The following is a 21,743-nucleotide window of genomic DNA, read 5'->3' as shown; positions in this document are numbered from 1 at the left end:
TGTCATTATTTTCATAAATCACTTTGACCTGATCTATGTATCGGTTAAGTATTTTCATCATGTTTAAAGTAAAGAATTATAGTACTAGTAGACATGTGCTATTGAGCTGGCAATTTTTTACATGTAAATAATATAGGATTTAAAGTGAGGTTTTGAGAAAGCAATTTTAACTAAATTAAATTAAAATATATTATTTCTAAATCTAATCATTGTCCTATAATTTATGATAAAGTGGAATAGATTTCTAATTTGTGAATCTAATGCTTGGAATTTCTAAAATCATTATGCATACTTCTTGGGCAACGTAACGGGTGCTTTTACCTCAGAACGAAGTACAAATCTGACTCCTAATTGAAAACTTGGAGATGTTCAGAAACAACCTCCCCTTTCTCTTTTTACATGGGGGTTTTTCCAGAATTACAGAGAGAGAGTGTGAAAGAAAGACAGTTAGCATGGGTAGAACAATTTGCTCATTTGATCTCGTTCCGGGAGTACGTCTGGAAAATACTTAGTGGTCTGGCATCCACACGATGTTCTTAGACCCTTCTTGGAGATGGTTCAGTTCTGTAAAGCGTGCGTTACGAGAGGCTTTAAGGATTTTCAAGATTTTCTTTTCACTCACCCTGTGTCCACATAATTTAGCGATTGGCCGGTGTGTTTTATAATCTTGAATACCACTCTCCAGACACCAGAAATGATGCTGGGGGTGGGAGTGCAGATTCAGAGATGGTGTACCTGAGCTGCGGTTCGACTGAGCTCCACTGCAATGTCTCCTCCAGTGTTCCCAAGACCGATCACTAAGACGCGTTTGTTCTGAAAGCCTGTTGGGATCTTGTACTCTTGACTGTGCAGGATCTGGCCTTTAAACTTATGGATTCCTGAAGGGACAGAGGGATCAGAAATATCTAGAGTTGTAACCCCTTCGTTGGCAGGCATAGGGTCTGTGGGAAAAGGGAAGTCCCAGAAATACGGCAGCCCTTTGTTCTTGCTCCCAATTGCAGGCAGTAGAACCAGTGTCTCATCCCCTATCCCACTGGATGCTGTAAGCCCAGATACTGATTTAGTACAACATGCCTTGTTAAAAACACAGGAGAACTTATATTTCATGCGTGTTCCGTTTTAAAGCAATTACTTAGGGAAATCAAGCTTACTGCAGACAATAATAAGAAACATCTCATGCATGACCTGAACATCCTAGACAAAAAGTAGACTGTTGATGCATGTAATTTTACCCCATAGATATAGTCTATCAGAATGTGATTTATGTATATAACATGTTTACAAATTGAATTAAGAAATTTTCTTTTTTACAAAAAAATTGTGTGGCATGTTCTCATGTAAATAAAGTAATTATTCTTGTGATTTAGGCTTGTTACTTCATGCTTATTTTACTTTGTGACTTATTATATGCTTAATGCCTTATTATACTGTATGCTTATTTATACTTTATTCTTTTGTTATTTATATTTGTATTTCTGACTGATCTTTCAAGGTCCTAACACTCTGTCAATGGAAGTATCACTATTACGATATTGATATACTATATATGAAAAGGGCTACCAAATATTTCCCCTCTTGATGTTTTTTTTTTGGTAATTATCTCCTTGGCATAAATAACAGACATAAATCATGGATTCATATAAGCTAAGAATGGTAGTAACAGTGGAAGCAGAGCTATTTACAGTGATGGCTGTGTCACTGGCAAAGTCCATTAACAGTTCCCAAGAAATAAAAGTAGAATCTGGGTAATAAAGTTTAACCTTTTTCTTTTCCTTTGTACTTAGTCTAGTTTCACCTGCTCATAGGATACCATGTGAAGAGGCCTTGTACCCAGCATTTCAGACCAGAGTTCCTAGTGTGAAATGGCTGTGCCTGACACTTGAGCTCAGCAGACCACATGCAGAAGTGCATTCAGGAAATGCCTCTGAATCTATACTACCACCCACCCTGAGTCATTGGAAGGGAATGCCAGATAGATGAAGAATGATGGGGCCAGGGGGCTGCTAAGCTGGCACACCAATTGACCCCTAGGAGCCCCAGCTAATATTGGACATGCGGGGAAAGCCTGTTGAATTCTTAGTTGACACTCATGCCACTTACTCAGTTCTGAACACCAGATCAGGTAAACTCAGTCACAAGAGTTGTAAAATTATGGGGGTCTCAGGGAAGGTCCAAGAACGGGCATTCACAGAACCATCAGAATGTAAACTGGACAAACATAGGCTCACCCATTCCTTCCTGCATGTTCCCGAGTGCCCCATACCTCTGCTAGGAAGAGGTATCTTGGGAGCTACTATACACCTAATGGGAGACAAATTGGAGACTGGTGTCCCCTTAGACAAAGGGCACAAGATGATAATGTTAATGGCTGAGGACAAACCTCCCCAGACAGAGCAAGTTGATCTCCCTGGAATAAATGCTGAGGTCTGGGCCCAGAGATGGGTGGGATGAGCTGTAGGAGCCAGTCCCATGATAGTCCATCTAAAATCTGTACATACATGGCCCAATAGAAAACAGTACCCATTCTGCTGGGAGGTCTTGTTGGGAACTGCCCATGTCACAGAGCCTAACTGACCAGGGCCTTATTAGACCATGTCAGTCAGCCTGTAATACCTCCATTCCCCCTGTAAAGAAACCCAATGGGAAATAGCAGATGGTACAGGACCTCAGGGCAGTCAATGAAGCCACTGAAGATATACACCCAGTAGTGTCTAATCCTACACCCTGCTGGCCGCTCTACCGTCCACCAGGACCTGGGGCTCTGTTTCAGATTTAAAAGATGTCTTCCTCTGTATTCCATTAACCACAGAGCCACAAGAAATTTTTGCTTTTGCGTGGCAGGACCCAAACATGCAGCAAAAACAACAATACTGCTGGACAGTCCTGCCTCAAGGGTTCAAAAATTCTCCCACCATCTTTGGGGAAACTTTAGCTAAAGACCTAAAAGATCTACATCTGGAGGAGGGAACCCTCCTCAAGTATGTAGACGAAATTCTGATTGCCAGCCTTACTAAGGAGGCCTCTGAAAAAAATACTGTAACCACCCTGAACAACCTAGCAGATAAAGGATGTAACGTATCCAAGAAAAAGGGTCAAACACCACAAACTAGGGTGACCTACCCAGGCTTCATTCTCACAGAAGGCAAGAGAAGCATACCCCAGGAAAGGAAAGAAGTCATTTGCTGCCTCACCCCTCCTAAAACTAAAGACAGCTTAGGGGTTTCCTGGGGATGGCCAGGTTTTGCCACATCTGGATCCCTAACTATGGTTTAATAGCTGGGACTCTGTATGAAAAGTTGAAAAGAAAAGATAATGATCCTTTTGAATGGAATTCAGAATGTGAAGGGGCCTTTGAAGAACTGAAAAAGCAGTTACTTCAGACTTCTCTCCTGGCCCTCCAAAATTTAGCTAAACCCTTTGACCTTTACATTCATAAAAGAAAGGGAATCGCCCTTGGGGTATTAGCTCAAAAAATGGGACCCCTTACTCAGGTGGTTGCTTATTTCTCCAAACAATTCGATCAAACTGCTAAGGGATGGCCTCCTTGTCTATCAGCAATAGCAGTTACTACAACCCTGCTAAAGGAGGCTGAAAAGTTAACATTTGGTCAGCCAATCACTATACGGACTCCACACCGGGTTCAGGCTTCAGTTAAGTTCTAAGGGAACAGAATGGCTAACCCCCAGAAAGTCGATTCAAGTTCAGGCTATGCCTTTAGACAACCCAGTAGTTACCATAAAAAAACTGTCACAGGCTAAATCCTGCTACCCTGCTACCCACAGAAATAGGGCCCTTGGAGCATAATTATATAGAAGCCATAGACACGATCTATTCCAGTCGCCTTGACCTAGGAAGTGAGCCTCTCCCAAACACCGAAGAGGAATGATTCACAGATGGGAGCAGTTTTATGAGAGAAGGAAAAAGCCTGGCAGGATAGGCAGTGACCTCCCAGACCTAAGTCATAGAAGCAAGAAGCCTACCCCCAGGGACTTCTGCCCAAAAGGCCTAGCTGATAGTCTTCACCTGAGTCTTAGGGAAGATTTTTTACACAGATTCCCAGGATATGCCATGCTTCACACACAGGGCTATTTGGAAGGAAAGAAGTATGCCTGCTGTGGAGAATAAACAGGTGAAACATGGCTTAAATATACTGAAGCTCTTAGAAGCAGTACAGCTTCCAAAAAATGTGAGTGATTCATTGTAGGGGTCACCAAGAGAAGGATGCAGAGGTAATAAAGGGAGACAACAAGGCCAGTGCAACTGCTGAAAGGGCAGCCCTAGAACCAGTAAGTTGGCAACTACCCCTCATACCTTAAAGGCCAGATCCATCCAATTATTCCTCAATCTGCACAAAGGAAGAATTAAACAGAGCCTGAAAATGGGGCTTCGATAGAGATCTAGGAGGCCATGGCTGGCTAGTTAATGAACACGGGCAATGCTTCTTCACCCAAACTGCAGCTTGTCAAGCCATCAGGGAGGCTCATCAAGGAACTCACTACAGGTATATAATTGGCTAGTTGAGGTCATGGTAACTCCTGGCATTAAAAGTATAATCAGTCAGATAGTTGAGACATGCCCCATCTGCACAATGAACAACTCCAACACCAGACCCCCTAGCGGCCCCCAGGTAAGGCCCATTCAGACCAGAGGGACATATCCTGGGGAAGATTAGCAGACTGATTTCACTGGCATGGTGAGAGTACCTGGCATTTTCAGGTATCTCTTGGTGCTAGTAGACTCTTTTTATGGGTGTATAGAAATGTTACTAACAGAAATAATTCCCAGGTTTGGGCTTCCAGGTTCCCTACAAAGTAATAATGGTCCAGCATTTGTGTCTCAAGTGACAAAGGGGATAACGAGCACTGTGGACAGACTTTGCACTCAGCTTAGAGACCTCAGTTGTTGGGGAGAGTAGAAAGCTCCAATCAGACTTTGAAATGGGCCTTAGCCAAGCTATGTCCAGAAACTCAAGAAGACTGGATTAAGTTGCTTCCAAGTGCCCTGCTCCGCATGTGATTAACCCCAAGGGATAAGTGAAAGTTAAGTGCATTTGAACTCATCTATGGTACAGCCACTACCCGAGCCCAAGAGGAGGGACACCTTAACTTGAAATGGAACAACTCAAGTGTGCCCTCCAGGGAGGAGAAACTATGAAAGCTTTCATGGAATATGGAAACCAGGTGCTGCCTGCACCCACCAACCTGGCCCTCCACCCATTCTGGCCAGGAGACTGGGGACACCTAAAAACCTGGAAAACCAGCAGCCTGCAAGGCCAGCTCAGTCCTAAGGGGAACGGACCCCACTTGGTGACCCTAACCACCTACTCTGCCCTGACGTTGCAGGGATCGCTCCGTGGGCACATCACCCTTGAGTGAAGAGGACCCTAAACCCTACCTCCGGAGAGACAACCTGGTCCCTGACTCATGCGAACCTCTCTCTGACCTGAAGCTTTTCTTCCAAAAAAACAACAAAGTGTGACCAGGGATACTTAGGCCACTGCAGTAAGCCTCCGTATCAGGGCACGTTTGCCTACAGGCAAAAGGCCTAGATACCTGCATTTTTAGGAAAAACTTGCTCTTGCTAATATTGGGGCCATGTATCTTAAATTATCTGGTGTCCTTTGTCTCCAAAGGGTTAGATAAATGATGGTCGCTCAGCAATACGAACAGTTAGGGTTGAGGCCTGGTGACCGTCAAACACATCTAAAGGCATCTGGGAAGAAGTCTGGTCCTCTTCCGGGGGTACAAAAGATGAACCTGCGCCCCCTAGCGCCCCTCAAGAATGAGGAGCAGGACAAAAGAGAGGAGGGATTTGTCACCAGCAGAGCCTAGTCTGGGTAATGAGATAAAGTTTAACCTTTTTGTCTTTTCCTTTGTGCTTAGTCTAGTGTCACTTGCTCACAGGGTGCTGCGTGCAGAGGCCTCGCTCCTGGCCCTTCAGACCTGAGTTCCTAGTGTGAAACGGCTGCGTTGACGCCTCAGCTCGGGGGAGTGTGCAGAAGCGCAGTGTGTGACCCTCAGTTGAAGGCGGTGGCGGTGATGGGCTGCGTGCAGAGTCTCTGGGTCCAAACCTCCATCTGGAGTGTGAGCCTGTGCCTGTCTCTGCCCCCTCCCTGCTGACAGAACCCTGCAAAGCAGCCCCACCGCGTCCCCTCCTGGGGAGCGCCTGCTCTAGAGCCAGATCTCGCACCGGTCCACTCTCTGATCAAAGAATAAAGCTTTCCTCTGCTGCTTCTGAACCAAATTTGGTCTCTTGGCTCTAACAGCACGGGGCAGGAGGACCCTCGTTGGGGACCAGCTCGAAAGGGTCGGTGGTAACAGCTTCAGCAATGAGAGGTGGCAGAGGAAACAAACAGCGATGGGTCCAGCCACCTTCAGACTCCGTGACCAGTGAGATGAAGCACTGACAATGAATCGGAAAGGGAGGTGCTGCACTTTAGAGGGTTCCTCAGCCTCTCACCCCAATACTTCAAGTACTTTTGCAATTTTAATGTAAAAAGATGAAACTGTCTCCTGGAACCTATCATTCTCCTACCAGTCACTGATTCATTCATTTACTCAATAACATTTATTGAAGAGCTACTATATATAACACAATGTTTTTGTTTTTGTGGTATGCCGGCCTCTCACTGTTGTGGCCTCTCTCGTTGCGGAGCACAGGCTCTGGACGCGCAGGCTCAGCGGCCATGGCTCACGGGCCCAGCCGTGTGGGATCTTCCCGGACTGGGGCACGAACCCGTGTCCCCTGCATCGGCAGGCGGACTCTCAACCACTGCACCACCAGGGAAGCCCTAACACAATGTTTTAATTGGAGTGTTTGCCTGCTGAGGCCCCCAAAGCTGAAAACTAAATGCAGTAAATATGGCAACAAATAGTTGCCACATTCCTAGGGAGGTGCTAAACCCACTAGGCAGAATTTGCAAAGAAGGTGTATGCAGACCAGTTTTGTCATCCTTTGCCTCTCACTGACTTTCAGGGATTTAAGTCGAAGTGGCCGGAGGTTGGAAATTGGAGACTTTCAGGAAAGGATTTAAAGTGCTGTTGCATTTTTTGTCTCCTTGACACGAAGCCATATTCGAGGGGCTTCTGGGAGACCCCTGCGAGACCTCGACCCTTGGAGTCTTTGGAGCACAGAGACTGGTGTGTGACCCACGCTTGCAAGGCTGTGACTGGAACTGCCTGCAAGGGGTGGCTGCACCAGTAGCAAGTTTTTCATCTACTGCTGACAGTGTGGAATACATGTCTCATGTGGACCAGATGAAAGCCATGTAGGAGAGAGCCTGTCTGATGCCAATTTAAAGGGACTTTGTACAAGGTAGCCATCGGGACTGGCAATGAGACCTTAATAGATAGTCTATGGAAATGACCTGGGAAGGAGCTAGGGTTTAGGGACTTGTAAAGTGGCCTGTCTGAGAGTGCTTGGTCTGTAGCAACAGGAGCTGCATGGAACCCTAGTCATGGGGCGTCTCTCTGGAGCAGAGCCTAGGAAAGCACCCCACAAAGCATGGATCTTAAACACCCCCAAGGCCTGAGAGAACTAGCACCTGGTTGGTGCCAGTCAAGAAAGACTTTTCCTGCCCCCTTACTTCTTCTTGTCCTTGCCCTGACTCCAATTCTGGAAGGGCCAGAGACTGCAGCTGGTGAGTGAAAGGTTTGGAGGAGGAACTGGCAGAGGAAGGGAGCAGCCAAGCGCACCATCTCTTCTCATTGCGGCTGTCAGCACAAAGCAGGAGCCAGCTGGGGGAGGGGAGAAGCTTCATCATTATGGGTAATTGCCAGTTTTTACTATTACACAAGACAGAACACTTCAGCTATAAAAATGAGTAGTTGGGGGACTTCCCTGGCAGTCCAGTGGTTAGGACCCTGTGCTTCCACTGCAGGGGGCATGGGTTCCATCCCTGGTCAGGGAACTAAGATCCTACATGCTGCGTGGCACGGCCAAAAAAAAAAAGATGACAGAGGAGGACTTTTCATTATTTGAGAGTGAGCAGGAAAGCGGTGGGAATGGCCTGAAATTGCAACCAAGGGCAGGAGAAGGACAAGCCCCACAGATGAGGCCTGCAGGGACATTACAAGAAAAAGTACAGTTGGTTAATAACTACATTACATGACCTGTACTTTCAACATTGTATAGCCCAAGGCACTGTTGCAGGTTTTAGGTTTAGAAGATGTGAGAATAAAAGGCAGTCTCTACCCTTAAAGAGTTCATCCTCGAGTGAGAAATAGGTAAACAGACAATAGCTAACTAACGCTTATTCAGACCTTACTAGCAAGTTCTTTTAAGGACTTTATACATATTAATTAATTTAAACCTCACAACAACCCCATAGGGTGAACAATATTATGATGCAATTTTACTAATGCTGAGAGTGGAGGCACAGAGAGGTTAAGCAACTTGCCCAAGGCCATACAGTAAGTAGCAGAGCCCGACGGGAAGTCAGGTCATCTGACTTTGGGCTCAGCTGTCAAGCATGATACTATGCTACCCCCCAGAACAGGAGGTGTTACGATGCCTTCAATGGGGCATCAGCCTAGACTGAGCCAGGGAAGTCATCCTGGAGGAGGTGATTTTTTTTTTCATAGAATGACATTAGAAAGATGATTAGGAATTTGAAAAGCGAAGCCCTAAGAGGGTTTCAAGAAGGGGGAAGAACACATGCCCCGAATGCATTAGAGAGTGGGGCTTCAACCCATTCACTGAGGTTTGGCTGGAGAGAAGCTTCCTGAGGGCTCAACCTTGGTTCATAGATTTTGTATGTACCTAACACAATGCTTTTCAAATAATAGGTTCTCCATAATTGCATATTTGAGCAGGGGACCCAAGAAAAAGTATGGAATGCATAGGTAGTTCTGAATCAATGATTATGTCAATAATGTCTTGCCCCCTCCCCTGCCCCAAAGGAATCTATCTGGTAAATCAAAACTACTAATTCAGAAAAAAAAGTGGTCTGCTAGGAGGCACAGGGCCTAGTTTGCCTTGTCAGCAAATATCTCTGGAATAGTTTGCTATTGTGGTTTCTTCATCTTATACTTATTCCCCTACCGTTATGTGTTGAAAAATGCTTAGCAACTACCTTAGGAGAAGGAAGACCAGAAGCTTGAAGTCCATGCACAACGCTCACAAAGTTTAAGAACATTTGTTAATAATTGATCAAATATAATTAGGCATTTGCAACCACTGATCTGTAACTAATGATTACAACTGATGTGTGTTTAGAGAGTCACGTTTACACAACTTCTGAGTGTGGGACAGAGAAGAATGAAGAGGGGTGACCTGCAGAACTGCACTTTGTGCCACCCATCCCGTGACTCCTGTATGGGTTCTGGGAGGATCCAGCACTCTGAGATGGAATGGCTGTTGAGGCTTATAACTGGGGTTATAACTTAACTAAGAGGGAGAAATACTTCTTCATCTGGGGGACGCACCTGCTTCTTAGGAAGCAGGTTCTTCCAAGCAATTCTCAGATGGTGGATAATAGCTTACAAAAGGTCATGATTCATAACAGGAGTAGCTATTGTTTATAGAGTGCTTACTGTGTGCTCTGTACTATGCTAAGTATTTTACATGGATGATCTCATTTAATCCTCATCACTACTCTGAGATGGGAACTTATATTTCCACTTTGCTGAGGCTTAGAGAGGTTACGTTCATCCAAGATTAAGCAACTGGCACAGGGTCTGGATCCAGAGCTTTGTTCATAACCATTATGCTAAATGCTACTTATCCAGGGCCATGGCCTGCAGGGAACTGTAGCAGACCAGAACTCCCTGGAAAGCTTACATCGTATCCACTCACCAAGATACCTCACTCTGGAAACACAGAGGAAATTGGGATTATCTGTCCTGCTGTCCCCCATAACAGATTCTTCCAAAGTCTGGTCATAAACCAAGACCCCCTCAGGGAGAGTCTCTAAAATCTACGTGTGTGGGTCTCTTCCTTCTCCCATATCTGGGTTTTAGGGCAAAAGAAAGGGACACCTCAATATTTCTACTACAGTTATTCCTCCCCCACCTCCCTGAGGTCATTAAAGTATGTAGAAATGTCTGCTCTCAAGCTGATCCAAAACTATGTTGCTACTCTAGTTTATGTTTAGCCAGTCTCTTTCCTTGGGACCACTTCTGCCAGTCTGGACACTTCATGCTGCCACAAAGATCATCACCTCTCAGCTCCTGATTGCTCCTTTGCAGCAGTGTTCTTTAGTTATAGTCACAGTGGGACTGAAGGTAGTTAGGAGTAAAGGATTAGCCACCTCAAACCTGACAAGACACTTAATTCCAAAAGCATCTCTTCTTTGACACTTGTGACACATTTCCTCATGGAAACATTGTTATAGAGGCAGTTATATATTCCTTTAGTACTATGTGATTATGTATTTAGCCCATAGACTAGCAGCAAGCCTGAAGCTGACCCACCATTTACAATATTGCTTCTTTGTAAAATTATGTACTGAATTCTCCCTTGGTCCCTAACACATTTTGAAAATAGAATAGTTTGTTAATTTGAGATTATGTTTTAAGATTTATATTTCATTTTTTATTGTCTAAGGTTTGCAAACTTTCTTCTTCACATCTTTGTTTCTTAAAGGTTCTTTTAATTCCTAAAAGAAGTTTCAAAACTTCATACTCAATTGCCTTTAGGGCCACTTATGAGTAACGGAAGAAGAGTAGCTTCACTACATTTTAGTAATCCTCCCTTGACTTCAAAAGATGGAGATTTTCCAATTGTGAGCATATTAAAAAGAATGTGCCATTGGATCAAAAGCATTTCCAAAGGGGAATTTCTAAAACTCCTTTGTGTGGATAGCCCTGCTTTAAGAGGTGGATGGATTATTATTGTGATGACTATTTTGAAGGGTGACCATATTTCTTTGTATGTATTATCTCTGGTCTATTTCTTAAAAAAAATTCTGTCAAGGGCTTCCCTGGTGGCGCAGTGGTTGAGAGTCCGCCTGCCGATGCAGGGGACACGGGTTCGTGCCCCGGTCCGGGAAGATCCCACATGCCGCGGAGCGGCTGGGCCCGTGAGCCATGGCCGCTGAGCCTGCGCGTCCGGAGCCTGTGCTCCGCAGTGGGAGAGGCCACAACAGTGAGAGGCCCGCGTACCGCAAAAAGAAAAAAAAAAAAAAAAAAAAATTCTGTCAAGTTTCCTTGTATTCTCACTTCCTTTAAGTTATTGAATTAGAGGTCACTCCTGATTCAAATGACCTGTAATTTAATGACAAGATTCAAAGCCTGTGTTTCTTCATGACCGATCTGATAGTTTTGAGCCTTATGTGATCACTGAGCTTGAATCAGACAGGCATGATAAAACTTAAATGATAACGTCAGCATTTATATTAATAAGTAAATAATAAAATCTGACACCTCTATAGTGTTTTATAACTTTCAAAGTTATTTTGTACATATTATTTCCGAGGGTAAACATAAAGTTGTCTATAATCATGAGGAAGTACTTCCAATTACAAATCAGTAACTTCTAGAAGAACCCAGAAGAGTAGGCATGGTTTCAGGTAGAAATGACTCACCAGGAAATGACTCCAAAGGTAAATGGGGATTCAGGAAGTGTCCAGTGCAAACCATGACAGCATCAAAGATAGCTCTGTCCAGCTTCCCCTCTGTCTCTGTGACAACATCCCACTGACCAGTTTCGGAGAAGTCGGGACGCTTTGTTACGCTGCACACTGTGGTCTGAAAGCAAAAGACAAACACTCGCTTTCCATCAGTCATCTTGGGACCTCATACAATGACTGTATGGTAACCGTCTCTGTTATTTCAAGTGGGCCAAGTCAGTCCCACGATAGGAGGTCTGTTAACATTGGCTTATCTTTTCCCTAGAGAAGTTAAATAACTTGTGCAAAGTCTCAAAAGTGGTCATATAGATTAGGACCCAAAACATCTGAATGCCTTCACTGCAAGGAAGAAACATTCAGTTTTTATTCCTGGTGAGAAGGAGATAAATTAAAACACCGAATGTTGAAAAAATTTAGGAAAATGAGTTTTGACCCATTATAGTATCTGTGGTTCAGACTTCTAGTCGTTTCTTCCCAGTGGGTTTCATGAACAAAATCCATTTTTCCTTTCCTCTCAAAAACATTCTAAATTTTATCCTGAATGAGAGTCTGGATTTAGAGGAAGAACCAGGAAATTCAGTATTTTAGTGACTTATTTGAGTAAAACATGACCAGCAGGATTATTATCTGCCTTATTCATATATAGAGAAAGTCAGGAAGAAGTTTACTTAAGTATCCCATTTCCATCAGATTGGTGAATGGGCCAGCCCCTACTCATTAACCTTCCATAACCCAAGGTATCTTACTCTAAACCGAATGTATTTCAGAAGGTCAAAGTGCTCAGCAAACTCTTGGAGGTAGTCCCAAAATTTTTCTTGCTTCATGAAATTGGGATAATCTTCTTGGAAGGGGAAGTCGCTGTAACATGACATTTCTTTGCAGACGTTTGTCACTAATGACTTGTAGATCCTGGGCATCCCATCTTTAGAAGTTTCCTGTGGTGAAAGCACAGTTAGCTTGATGGGGTGGTCGGGGGGGGGAAAGGAGGAAGAGAATAGAGACCATCAGCAGTTAGCGTTCCACGTGTAATTCCAAAGAGTTCCTGGAAAAGTTAGCACTGGGTCCCCATGCTATAGTTATCAGAAATCATTGGTGGGGTTGGAATTGTTAAATACGGTATCTTTCTCAAACTACAAAGAAGCTAACAACATTTAATAGGGCTCTCCAAGAATGACACTGCCCTTAAGTAATTCCATGAACACGGGCCCATGGTCTATCTTGCTTATCTTCTCCTTCTTCCCTTGCCGTGATTATTCCCCCCACTCATGCTCTGCACCTCTTCCTCTTGCCTTTGTTTAAGGAACTCCTCACTAATTTTTCTACTTATTGTCTATGTATATTTTCAACCGCTCTCTTTTTATTGCTCCTTCCCATCCACACTTAAAATACTGAAGACTCAAATTTTCAAAACAAAACAAAACTCCCTTTCAACCTGTATCCCCTTCCAGCCTTGTCTCTCTCTGTCTTATCTGTCGTCATGAAAGAATCATCACATACTGGCAGCCTCTGTTTTCTCCTGGACTCCTCAACTTGTTGTTTTGTCTCGATCTCTGTCACTCAAAAACAAAACAACACAACAAAAAGATCTGTATTAAAGGCACCGGTGAACTTCTCGTGGCGGAAGTTTTCTTCTTCAAGTCTTCCTTCACCATCATGTTCTCTAAAAAGTCTTCCATGACCCAACAGATCTTCACAAGGTAGCTATTGTGCCCTGCCCCAGCACACTGTTACTTTGAGCCCAGAACCAATCACACTGCATTGTAGTGATCTGTTTACTGTTTCTGTTCCCCACCAGACAGTAAGGAGGGCTGGGTCCTTGTCCATCTTGTTTCCCATAGGTCCTGGTAGAGGGACAACACGAGTACTTGTTGAATGAATGAAAATGAATACTACAATTGCATTTTTGAAAAAAAAATAGTATTTGTATGACTGGAAAAAATTACATCAGAATTTTGTTAGTGCTGACTCATGAGAATTGATATTCTATTTAATTTGTATTTTTCTTGTTTAACTCAGTACCGTTTTCTAAAATTAATCTATATCACTTTACAATAGGAGAAGGAAACCAAACCAACCATGGGGTCAAACAGCAGACCTAATACTTTCTTCCACATTGACATTTGGTGGCTTGAAGAGGCCCATAGTACACCAGAAAAATATTATTTTTCCCCAGTATGCTATAATCCTAGGGTTGTGATCATTTACATGCATTTGCTTATTCTGTTTTCTTCACCATCCATCAAAGACTGGCAAATGCTGCCTACTCCAAGAAGGCTTCCCTCATTCATACCAGTTTGAAGCACCCTCCCCAACCTTGAGTTCCCACTAAAGGCTGCTCTTCTCTCCCCAACCAAAGCATTTAATACTTGGGCCTCCCGTCTTCTGACACCTTATACCCTACCACTGGGGCAGGTCCCTTTATTCCCTCTGAAGATCCTGCTATTCCCAGTAACCAGGACCAATTTTGGCCAGAGGCAGGGGGTATTTAGTCATTTCCAGCCTCACTTCCTGATGCTCAAGTCACCTAATAGCTGGCCTAGCCTTGAGCATACCCCACTAGGATGCATATTACACTCCTAAGAAGGGTGGATTAGTGCCTGCGTTTTTCTTCTTCTGATAATGTGAAAAATATTACACAAAGCAAACAAACAAAGCAAACGGCCAGATTATGATTGGTGGAAGTGGGAGGTATGAACTACGCACAGTAAACTTCCACAGTCCCCCGATGTCATTACTTCTTTCAAAGCAGGTAGGCTCCAGGTCCTCATCCAAGCAGCATTTGATGGAGGACAGGCCACTCACACCAGCTCCAATCACTGCAACTCGCTTGGCCATGGCGTGTTCTGTATGAGATAAGTTGAGCAGAGCTTCTTTATATGACAAAGCTAGAAGGGAGCCCTTGTCATAGAAGTCAACTTTTACAGTGATCCTTTCATCTTTGAGCTGAGGCAGAATCACATTTTGTTTAAAGATGAGGGCTCAAATCACACTGGTTTGGTTTGAATCCTGGCTTCATTTGTTTACAGTATGACCTTAGGCTAGTTGTTTATCCTCTCTGTGCCTCAGTTTTCTCATGAGCACAATGGGAGTGGAAGTAATAATACCAATTTAAAATATTTGTTATGAAATTAAATGACTGAGCTATGTTGGAAGGGTTATAGAAGTGTGTCTGCTATATAGTAAGTGCTCAATTAAATTTTGCTCTTATTATTAGCTAGTGTAGCCAGGACCTTGATCCCCTTAAGACTTTAGATCCTCTCAGTATTAAAAGGACTCTTTGCTAACACCTAGTCCCTCTGAAATGCTAGGAATTTCAACAAGCAAAAATATTAGTTTTTATTCAAAGCGTCTAAAGTTCTAAAGAATAGCTAGTCATGGGCCATGTCCTGCCAGCAAAAAAGATATTACATGCGTTTAGGGGAGGTTCTTAACTTTACACAGAGAAAGGTTGACTGACCATAATACAGAACTGTGGTCATATGGTCATATGGAAATGGGGATGCCATGTTGTCAGGAAAGATTGGAGGAAGTGTGAATGTGTCATGGGGATTTATAACCAGTTTTTCTTGATTTTATGTTTTGGGCTTCTGCAAACATCAACATAGCTTTTGCTTTGATCAGATGGGCTAACCACCGAGTTGATTTCAGCAAATCAGGTTTATGTCACACGGAAGACTTTGAAGTGTCAGGTGTCCTCATTCTCAAGTGCTGCCTTTCCCTCAACCCTCGTGGCCAGTCTGAGAAACACACAAAGAGTAGTTGAGACCTCAAAGTATTTGCTTTATAAAATATACTTAACTGATTTGACTTTGCGTATGAAGAAGACATGGTACTTTTTGAGGAGAGATCTTGCTGTATAACTCTTATGTGACTTTTGTAGTGTCATGACACTTACCATAGTGGTGTTTGCCTTGAGGGACCTAGGGAGAACATATTTTTGAGCCCTGAATACCGGTAAATGGGAAAACATATAGCATCATCACTGAACACGACTTAAGGCCACTCTGCTAATAAGAGGTTGAGTCTGGAGAGACTTTGGGTATCTGAGTATGAGCCTGGATGTGCACATCTCATTGGTCTGAGAGCCTGAAGTGTCCTGTGATTCCTGCTACTAAGCCTCTTCCCTTGCCTGAGCTCAGGTTTGCTGCCACACCTTCTGGTTGGGCTTGGGGGATTTTGTCCTTTTGGTTTTGTAGTTTGCCTCCTAGCCAGATCAGAACCCCCAGGCACAAAACCAAAGTGAAGTTACTGACTTTACAGAGGGCAGAAGAAGACTGCTGAGCCCTTGGACCCTTCGGACTCACCTGGTTCCAGAGGAGGATCTAGGCAGGGACTTGCAACAAGGATCAGAGGGATTTCTCAGGGCCGCCTGTTTCCGAATCTTACCTGCCACCCCCACCCTGCCCTTTGTAAGGTTGAGACCTTCACGCCTGGCTTCATTATTTATAGCAAAATTTACACTTTTCTCCCTGAGACTTTTTGTTTATTTAGGAGTCTTTTTTTTTTTTTTTTGTGGTACGTGGGCCTTTCACTGTTGTGGCCTCTCCCGTTGCGGAGCACAGGCTCCGGACGCGCAGGCTCAGTGGCCATGGCTCACGGGCCCAGCCGCTCTGCGGCATGTGGGATCTTCCCGGACCGGGGCACGAACCCTCGTTCTCTGCATCGGCGGGTGGACTCTCAACCACTGCGCCACCAGGGAAGCCCTAGGAGTCTCTTTTGATTTGGAAGAGTTGGGCAGGCTGCAATAAGAATGGACTTTGGAGGCAGCAGAACTGGGTTTGAACTCTCTCTGCAACTGACTAGGCATGTGACCCCAAACAACCCACTTACACGCCTTAAGATTTACTGTTTGCAAATAAGAAAAATAGCTATATTGAAGGATTGTTTGGGTCTTAAACAGTGATAATAATTACACAAAACTGCCTAGCACCAAATACTTACTCAGCATTCATTTCCCACCTCCCTAACTGATTCTCTCCTTTCCTCTCTTCCTGGAAAAGACAGCTCATGCAGATAAAATTTATCAACAAGTTTGGAAACATCTAGGCAAACATACCTATGACTTCCTTTGGATTGAGTAAAAGGTTTAGGTGGCTTTTAATCAGAAATAAATGGCCTCCACCAATAAGAACACTTAAACTTCCAGGGCACTAGGTAGAGGTCTGGAATTGGCAGATCCCTCTGTGCTGTGTTTTTGCATAATAATATGAGAGAAATAGTTGTTAATTGATCTGGTTAAAATGCAAAATGTGCTGCAGTGAATAGACTGGCAGCAAATTAATTCACTCAACAGATGCACCCTGTGTACCTCTAAGGGCAAGTACTGAGCCAAGCGTGGGGACCCCCAAGATGATTAAGAGCCAGTGACTTAAATAATAGTAATAAATATAGACCCAGTGACTGTCCACAGGAAGATGCCACTATATGGAGAGAGGCTGACACACATGATATCATGTGGTACGTCCTGTAATAGCAGTGTGCTCTGGGTACAAATGCTTGCAGACACTCTTGGGCTGCTTAGCTATGCCTGGAGACCTAGCTAGAGACACACAGTAGGCTGTATTTTTCCTGGGCAAAAACACCTTGTCCTTTACAGACTGACTTAGAGACTGTCTAAGTGCCAAATAATTGTTGTCCAAAATAGATGTGAATTGAAAGGCAGTAGAGAAGACTGCAGGCTTGGAGGGGTAGGAGGACATAAGGTGTGTTAAGCTCTTTGTAAACTGTAAAGTGGGCTATAAACATAAGGTCCATTGTAGGTCAAAGGCTGCTGACATTTAGTGCCTTAATCGAAAGAAGCCCTAAACTACTGAACTGGACTTTTGAACAACATGAAAACCCCACTCCATACCTGACAGACCAGAAAATGCAGGAATCATTTTTGAGACATGGAGAGACTTGGATGATTAGCAAATTATGTAGCTGATTATGATTTATATGAGTTTGGACTTGGATCTATTTATATTTCTTATTATCACTCTACCAGTGCTCTTCCTTTGCTACGGTATTTCCTAACATAACACTTGTGGAGTATTTTGTGTTTCCCAGTGCCTCACAATTCCATCTCATCCAAAAGATGAAATCAGAAGTGAGCCTGGAATCACAGACAGTCCCATGATTCTGTTATTCTCACCCACACCTTCCTTCAGGGTGGTTTTCCCCTACAACATAACTTTGTTTCCTTAGCACGTTCCTTTGCTTCCTGGTTTTCTCTTAATTCTGCTGCTTTAACCCTAATCAAGAGGCTCTCGAAGGAGAAGATCACATTCATTTTTAAGGAGTGTACTCACCAAGGAAAGTATTCATCCTCTGTGAAAGCAGCTTCTGGAAACATTTCCCCATTATGAAAAAAAAAAAAATCCAGGACACTTACCTTGTTGGCATAGAGCAGATATTTTGACAAATTATTTCTCACAGCCCAAAGACAAAGATAGTGTTTGTCTTCAAAAAAAAAAATTCCAAACACAAACTCTTTGTTCTAAAAGAAAAATAAAAAATAAACCAATGCTGACTTTAATCAAAGTACTCTCGGTTTAGAACAAAAACCATCCGTTTTTCCTGTCATGCTAGTGACAGCAGAAAGTATACTCACCGAGGAAAAGAAAGTTGTGTAGGGCACCAGCTTGATACTTCCGTGTTCTCGAAGGAGGGCTAAATGACGAGTTAGAATAAAGCCTTCGGATTCGAAGGCCACAAACGACTTCTGCCCCTTTCCCCACCCTCCTAAACGTCACAGTTCCGACGGAGCCCTAAACTTAAAGGGGAGCACGTGGTAAGCGACTGCTCTTCTCATTGTAGCCTTTAGAGGGCGCCAAGTCGTTCCAAACCACAATCCCCAGTGAAACAGACGTTCTACTTAACTCAATTCTGACTCTTGAATTAGTCCCTTGAACCGTCATAGGAACTGTCCATAGGAGAAAGTCAATTAGGTGACTATCACGTCATCAAGTTCTCCCAAGTCTAGAGTTCCCTAACCCCAGAAGTATGGGTTCAAAATTCAGAACTTATAAGGAATTTAAGCTGTTTCATCCTTTTGGAAAGGGTTAGCAGAGGGAGCTGGTAAAACCTGTTAGAAAAAGCGTAAAACTGGTTTTAGGTATTAGCCTAGGGCTCATATCTAAGAAGAGGAATAATTACAGAAGCAAGCACTGGGAATAATAATAATAGGCAACATCTTTTTTTTTTTTTTTTCTTCTCCATTGAGTGCTTGGAAACAAGCATAAAATACCATCTTAAGCTCATTGAACAGTTTCTAGACCGGGGTGCAAATGCAGATGCCCACAGGGGTCAGGAAGGTAACCCAAATGAGGGAAGAGGGCCGGGATAAGATCTGACTGGAAAGCACATCCCCCATCTATTAGGTTCAGCTAAATGGTGTAATTTGAGAGCATAAGCCCCAAATTGCAAGGTTTTAGGTTCCTTTCAATAGAAACTGCAAATTCAGATTTTTACATAAAATCTTCTATTGGCAACAAATTAATTTTTCTTTTGAAAAATATTAAGCCCACAGAAAAGTTGAAAGAACAATTTTATTAATGCACACTAATGTATCCACCCATTTATCAACTAGCAACCACTTGACACATTGAAATTTTCTTCCCCTCTCTTTCTCTTTCTCCACACGTACACAAACACACACACACACACACACACACACACCTGTACACGCACATCTGAAAGCAGTTTTCAAACAGGATGCCATCAGGATATTTCACATATTTCACAAGAGTAAGGGCATTCTCCCTTTCTATACTAAGAAAGTCAGTATAAATTCAATAACATCATCCAACATACAGTCCACTTTCAAATTTCTCCAGTTGTCCCCAAAATGTTCTTATCTAGTGGTGTACTGGAGCTGGCTTGCGGAGTGAGAATATGCATCTCTTCCAAGTTCAGTGATAGCTTGGCATTACACACAGTAATACTCTACACAATAGCTTGACATTGTTCATGGTGGGGGTGTTTACATCATGGAAACTGGCAAACACTACAAATCTGGGATCTCCCCACACCCCCAGCCTTTTGTTTGTTTGTTTGTTTTTTGCGGTACACGGGCCTCTCACTGCTGTGGCCACTCCCGTTGCGGAGCACAGGCTCCGGACACGCAGGCTCAGCAGCCATGGCTCACGGGCCCAGCCGCTCCGTGGCATGTGGGATCCTACCGGACCGGGGCACGAACCCATGTCCCCTGCATCGGCAGGCGGACTCTCAACCACTGCGCCACCAGGGAAGCCCACCATTTATTTATTTATTTATTTATTTATTTTTTTTGCTGTACGCGGGCCTCTCACTGCTGTGGCCTCTCCCGTCGCGGAGCACAGGCTCCGGACACACAGGCTCCGCGGCCATGGCTCGCGGGCCCAGCCGCTCCGCGGCACGTGGGATCCTCCGGGACAGGGGCACGAACCCGTGTCCCCTGCATCGGCAGGCGGACTCTCAACCACTGCGCCACCAGGGAAGCCCCCACCATTTATTTTTAAACTGTGCAATTTTACATAATTACTTATTGAAACACATTTTTTCCCTGCAGAGGATAAGGAGGATGATATCAGGGACTGAGTAAGGGAGCTTTTGGGGAAGATAATGAGGTTAACTTTGTACATATTGCATTTGAGAAGCTCATGGCATATTCTGTTTGAAATGTCCATTGAGGCGCTAGGTCTGTGGCTCAGAAGAAATAAGGCAAGCAATAAAATGTGCATCCTGCTTAGGTAATAATAGTAATAATAGCTGTCAGTTATTAAATACTTATTAGGAATTATGCTAAGTACTTTATGTGGATTACACTATTTAATCCTTATAACACCCTATGAGGTAGGATGTGTTATAACTTCTATGCAGTAGAAAAGAAAACTGTAGCTTTGGAAAAGTACATAACTTGCTGAAGTTCACACAGCTAGTAGGTGGCGGAACTTCTACAGTGGTTTCAGTTCTCTATGCAACCCCCGCAGGGGGGCATGTTGAAAGACCTGGAGTGTTGGACTGTAAAAAAAGTTAGGCCCAGTAGGTGGTACTATTTGTATACACTAAAAAGAATTTCTGAAAATGTAAAATTACTCTTAAGTTGAAATGCCTTAGAAGTCCTTCTGATTTAAGGGATGAGCAAGAGGCCGAAGTGTGTAATATGTTTTCTCTTTTGCCAGGTTTCTGGGACACAACTAAATTCAGTTATCTTTATGAATGGGACAAAACTGTTTCCCAGTATGATTTATGGAATAATTCCAAGGTGAGGAATGAGAGCCCCTTTTTTTTCTGTTGAATCTGTTCTACACTATGGCCACAGAGTACATCTGGAATAGTCATGGTCAGAGAAGAGGGAGGGATAAACCCGGAAAAAGATGCATGTGGAGATTCAGAAACTAGTGGTCTACATGATGGAAAAGAGCTTCAAAATCCCAGACAAAGCAGGAAAGATGTGTGTGGATAGAGAGGCAGGTCCATACACACTCATAGGCAGAGTGAGAAAGGGAGACACACGGATGCTTTCATGGAGCAATATCCTTGTAATGTGACTTTCACGATATCACTGTTAAGACTTCTGAAGTCATTTATTTGAACATTGGAGACCACAGGCTTAAATGGTGAAGTTAAGAGCCCTGGATGTATGTTCTGCAGATCTATGTCCTGACTCGGCCACTTATGAGCTCTTTTACCTTGGACTAATCAATTGATATTTCCTTGCCTGTTTCTTATTTGTTAAATTTGTAGTACAGCCTTCCCCATGAAGACAGAGCTTGCTATAGCAAGAAACTCAGCTACCATCACTAGCATTTGGCAGAGATTTAAAGGCAGGCAGGGGAGTTTTTTTAAGAATGAAAAAAGGGGAATGATTCAGATATACTCTTATTGGAGGTTGTTGGCATGGGGAAGGTGGAGGCGGGCTAACGAGAAGCAAGTCATCACATGTGACTGGTTTGGGGAGTATATTTGATCTTCTTTGTTGGTCCTGAGTTGGAGTGGGGACAACAGTTAGACAAGCTGGCACTCATTGACCAAGTCCTGGTCCTGAGTGTTCTAATCTGATTGCTGCAGAAGTTACGGGTCACAGTTCTATTGTTGTAGATGGTTTGGCCATAGTCTGTATATTTAGTCCCTTGGCACAATGTATTCAGTACTTGAGATTAGGTTCAGGCTCCAGCTTGAGTCCTCGTGGTTTGCCCCTGTGGCTGCCTGG

The 21,743-nt window shown here is 43.7% G+C and overlaps 1 protein-coding gene across 1 annotated transcript in view; it reads right to left on the bottom strand.

The window, feature by feature from the left end:
* FMO4 (flavin containing dimethylaniline monoxygenase 4) overlaps positions 1-18,220 on the bottom strand; it is a 35,065-nt gene extending 16,845 nt beyond the window's left edge. Inside the window, 5 exon segments of the mRNA XM_081224038.1 lie at positions 736-878; positions 11,525-11,687; positions 12,316-12,504; positions 14,273-14,412; positions 18,162-18,220. Of these exon segments, the coding sequence (XP_081080164.1) occupies positions 736-878; positions 11,525-11,687; positions 12,316-12,504; positions 14,273-14,404 (627 nt within the window). The 5' untranslated portion in view covers positions 14,405-14,412; positions 18,162-18,220.
* Positions 18,221-21,743: the final 3,523 nt, after the last annotated feature.

Source organism: Mesoplodon bidens (genome assembly GCF_964165515.1).
Source record: "Mesoplodon bidens genome assembly, chromosome: 2".
Taxonomy (NCBI): Eukaryota; Metazoa; Chordata; class Mammalia; order Artiodactyla; family Ziphiidae; genus Mesoplodon; species Mesoplodon bidens.
The sequence above is the reverse complement of the archived record's forward strand: the minus strand, read 5'-3'. Positions and strand labels throughout refer to the sequence as shown.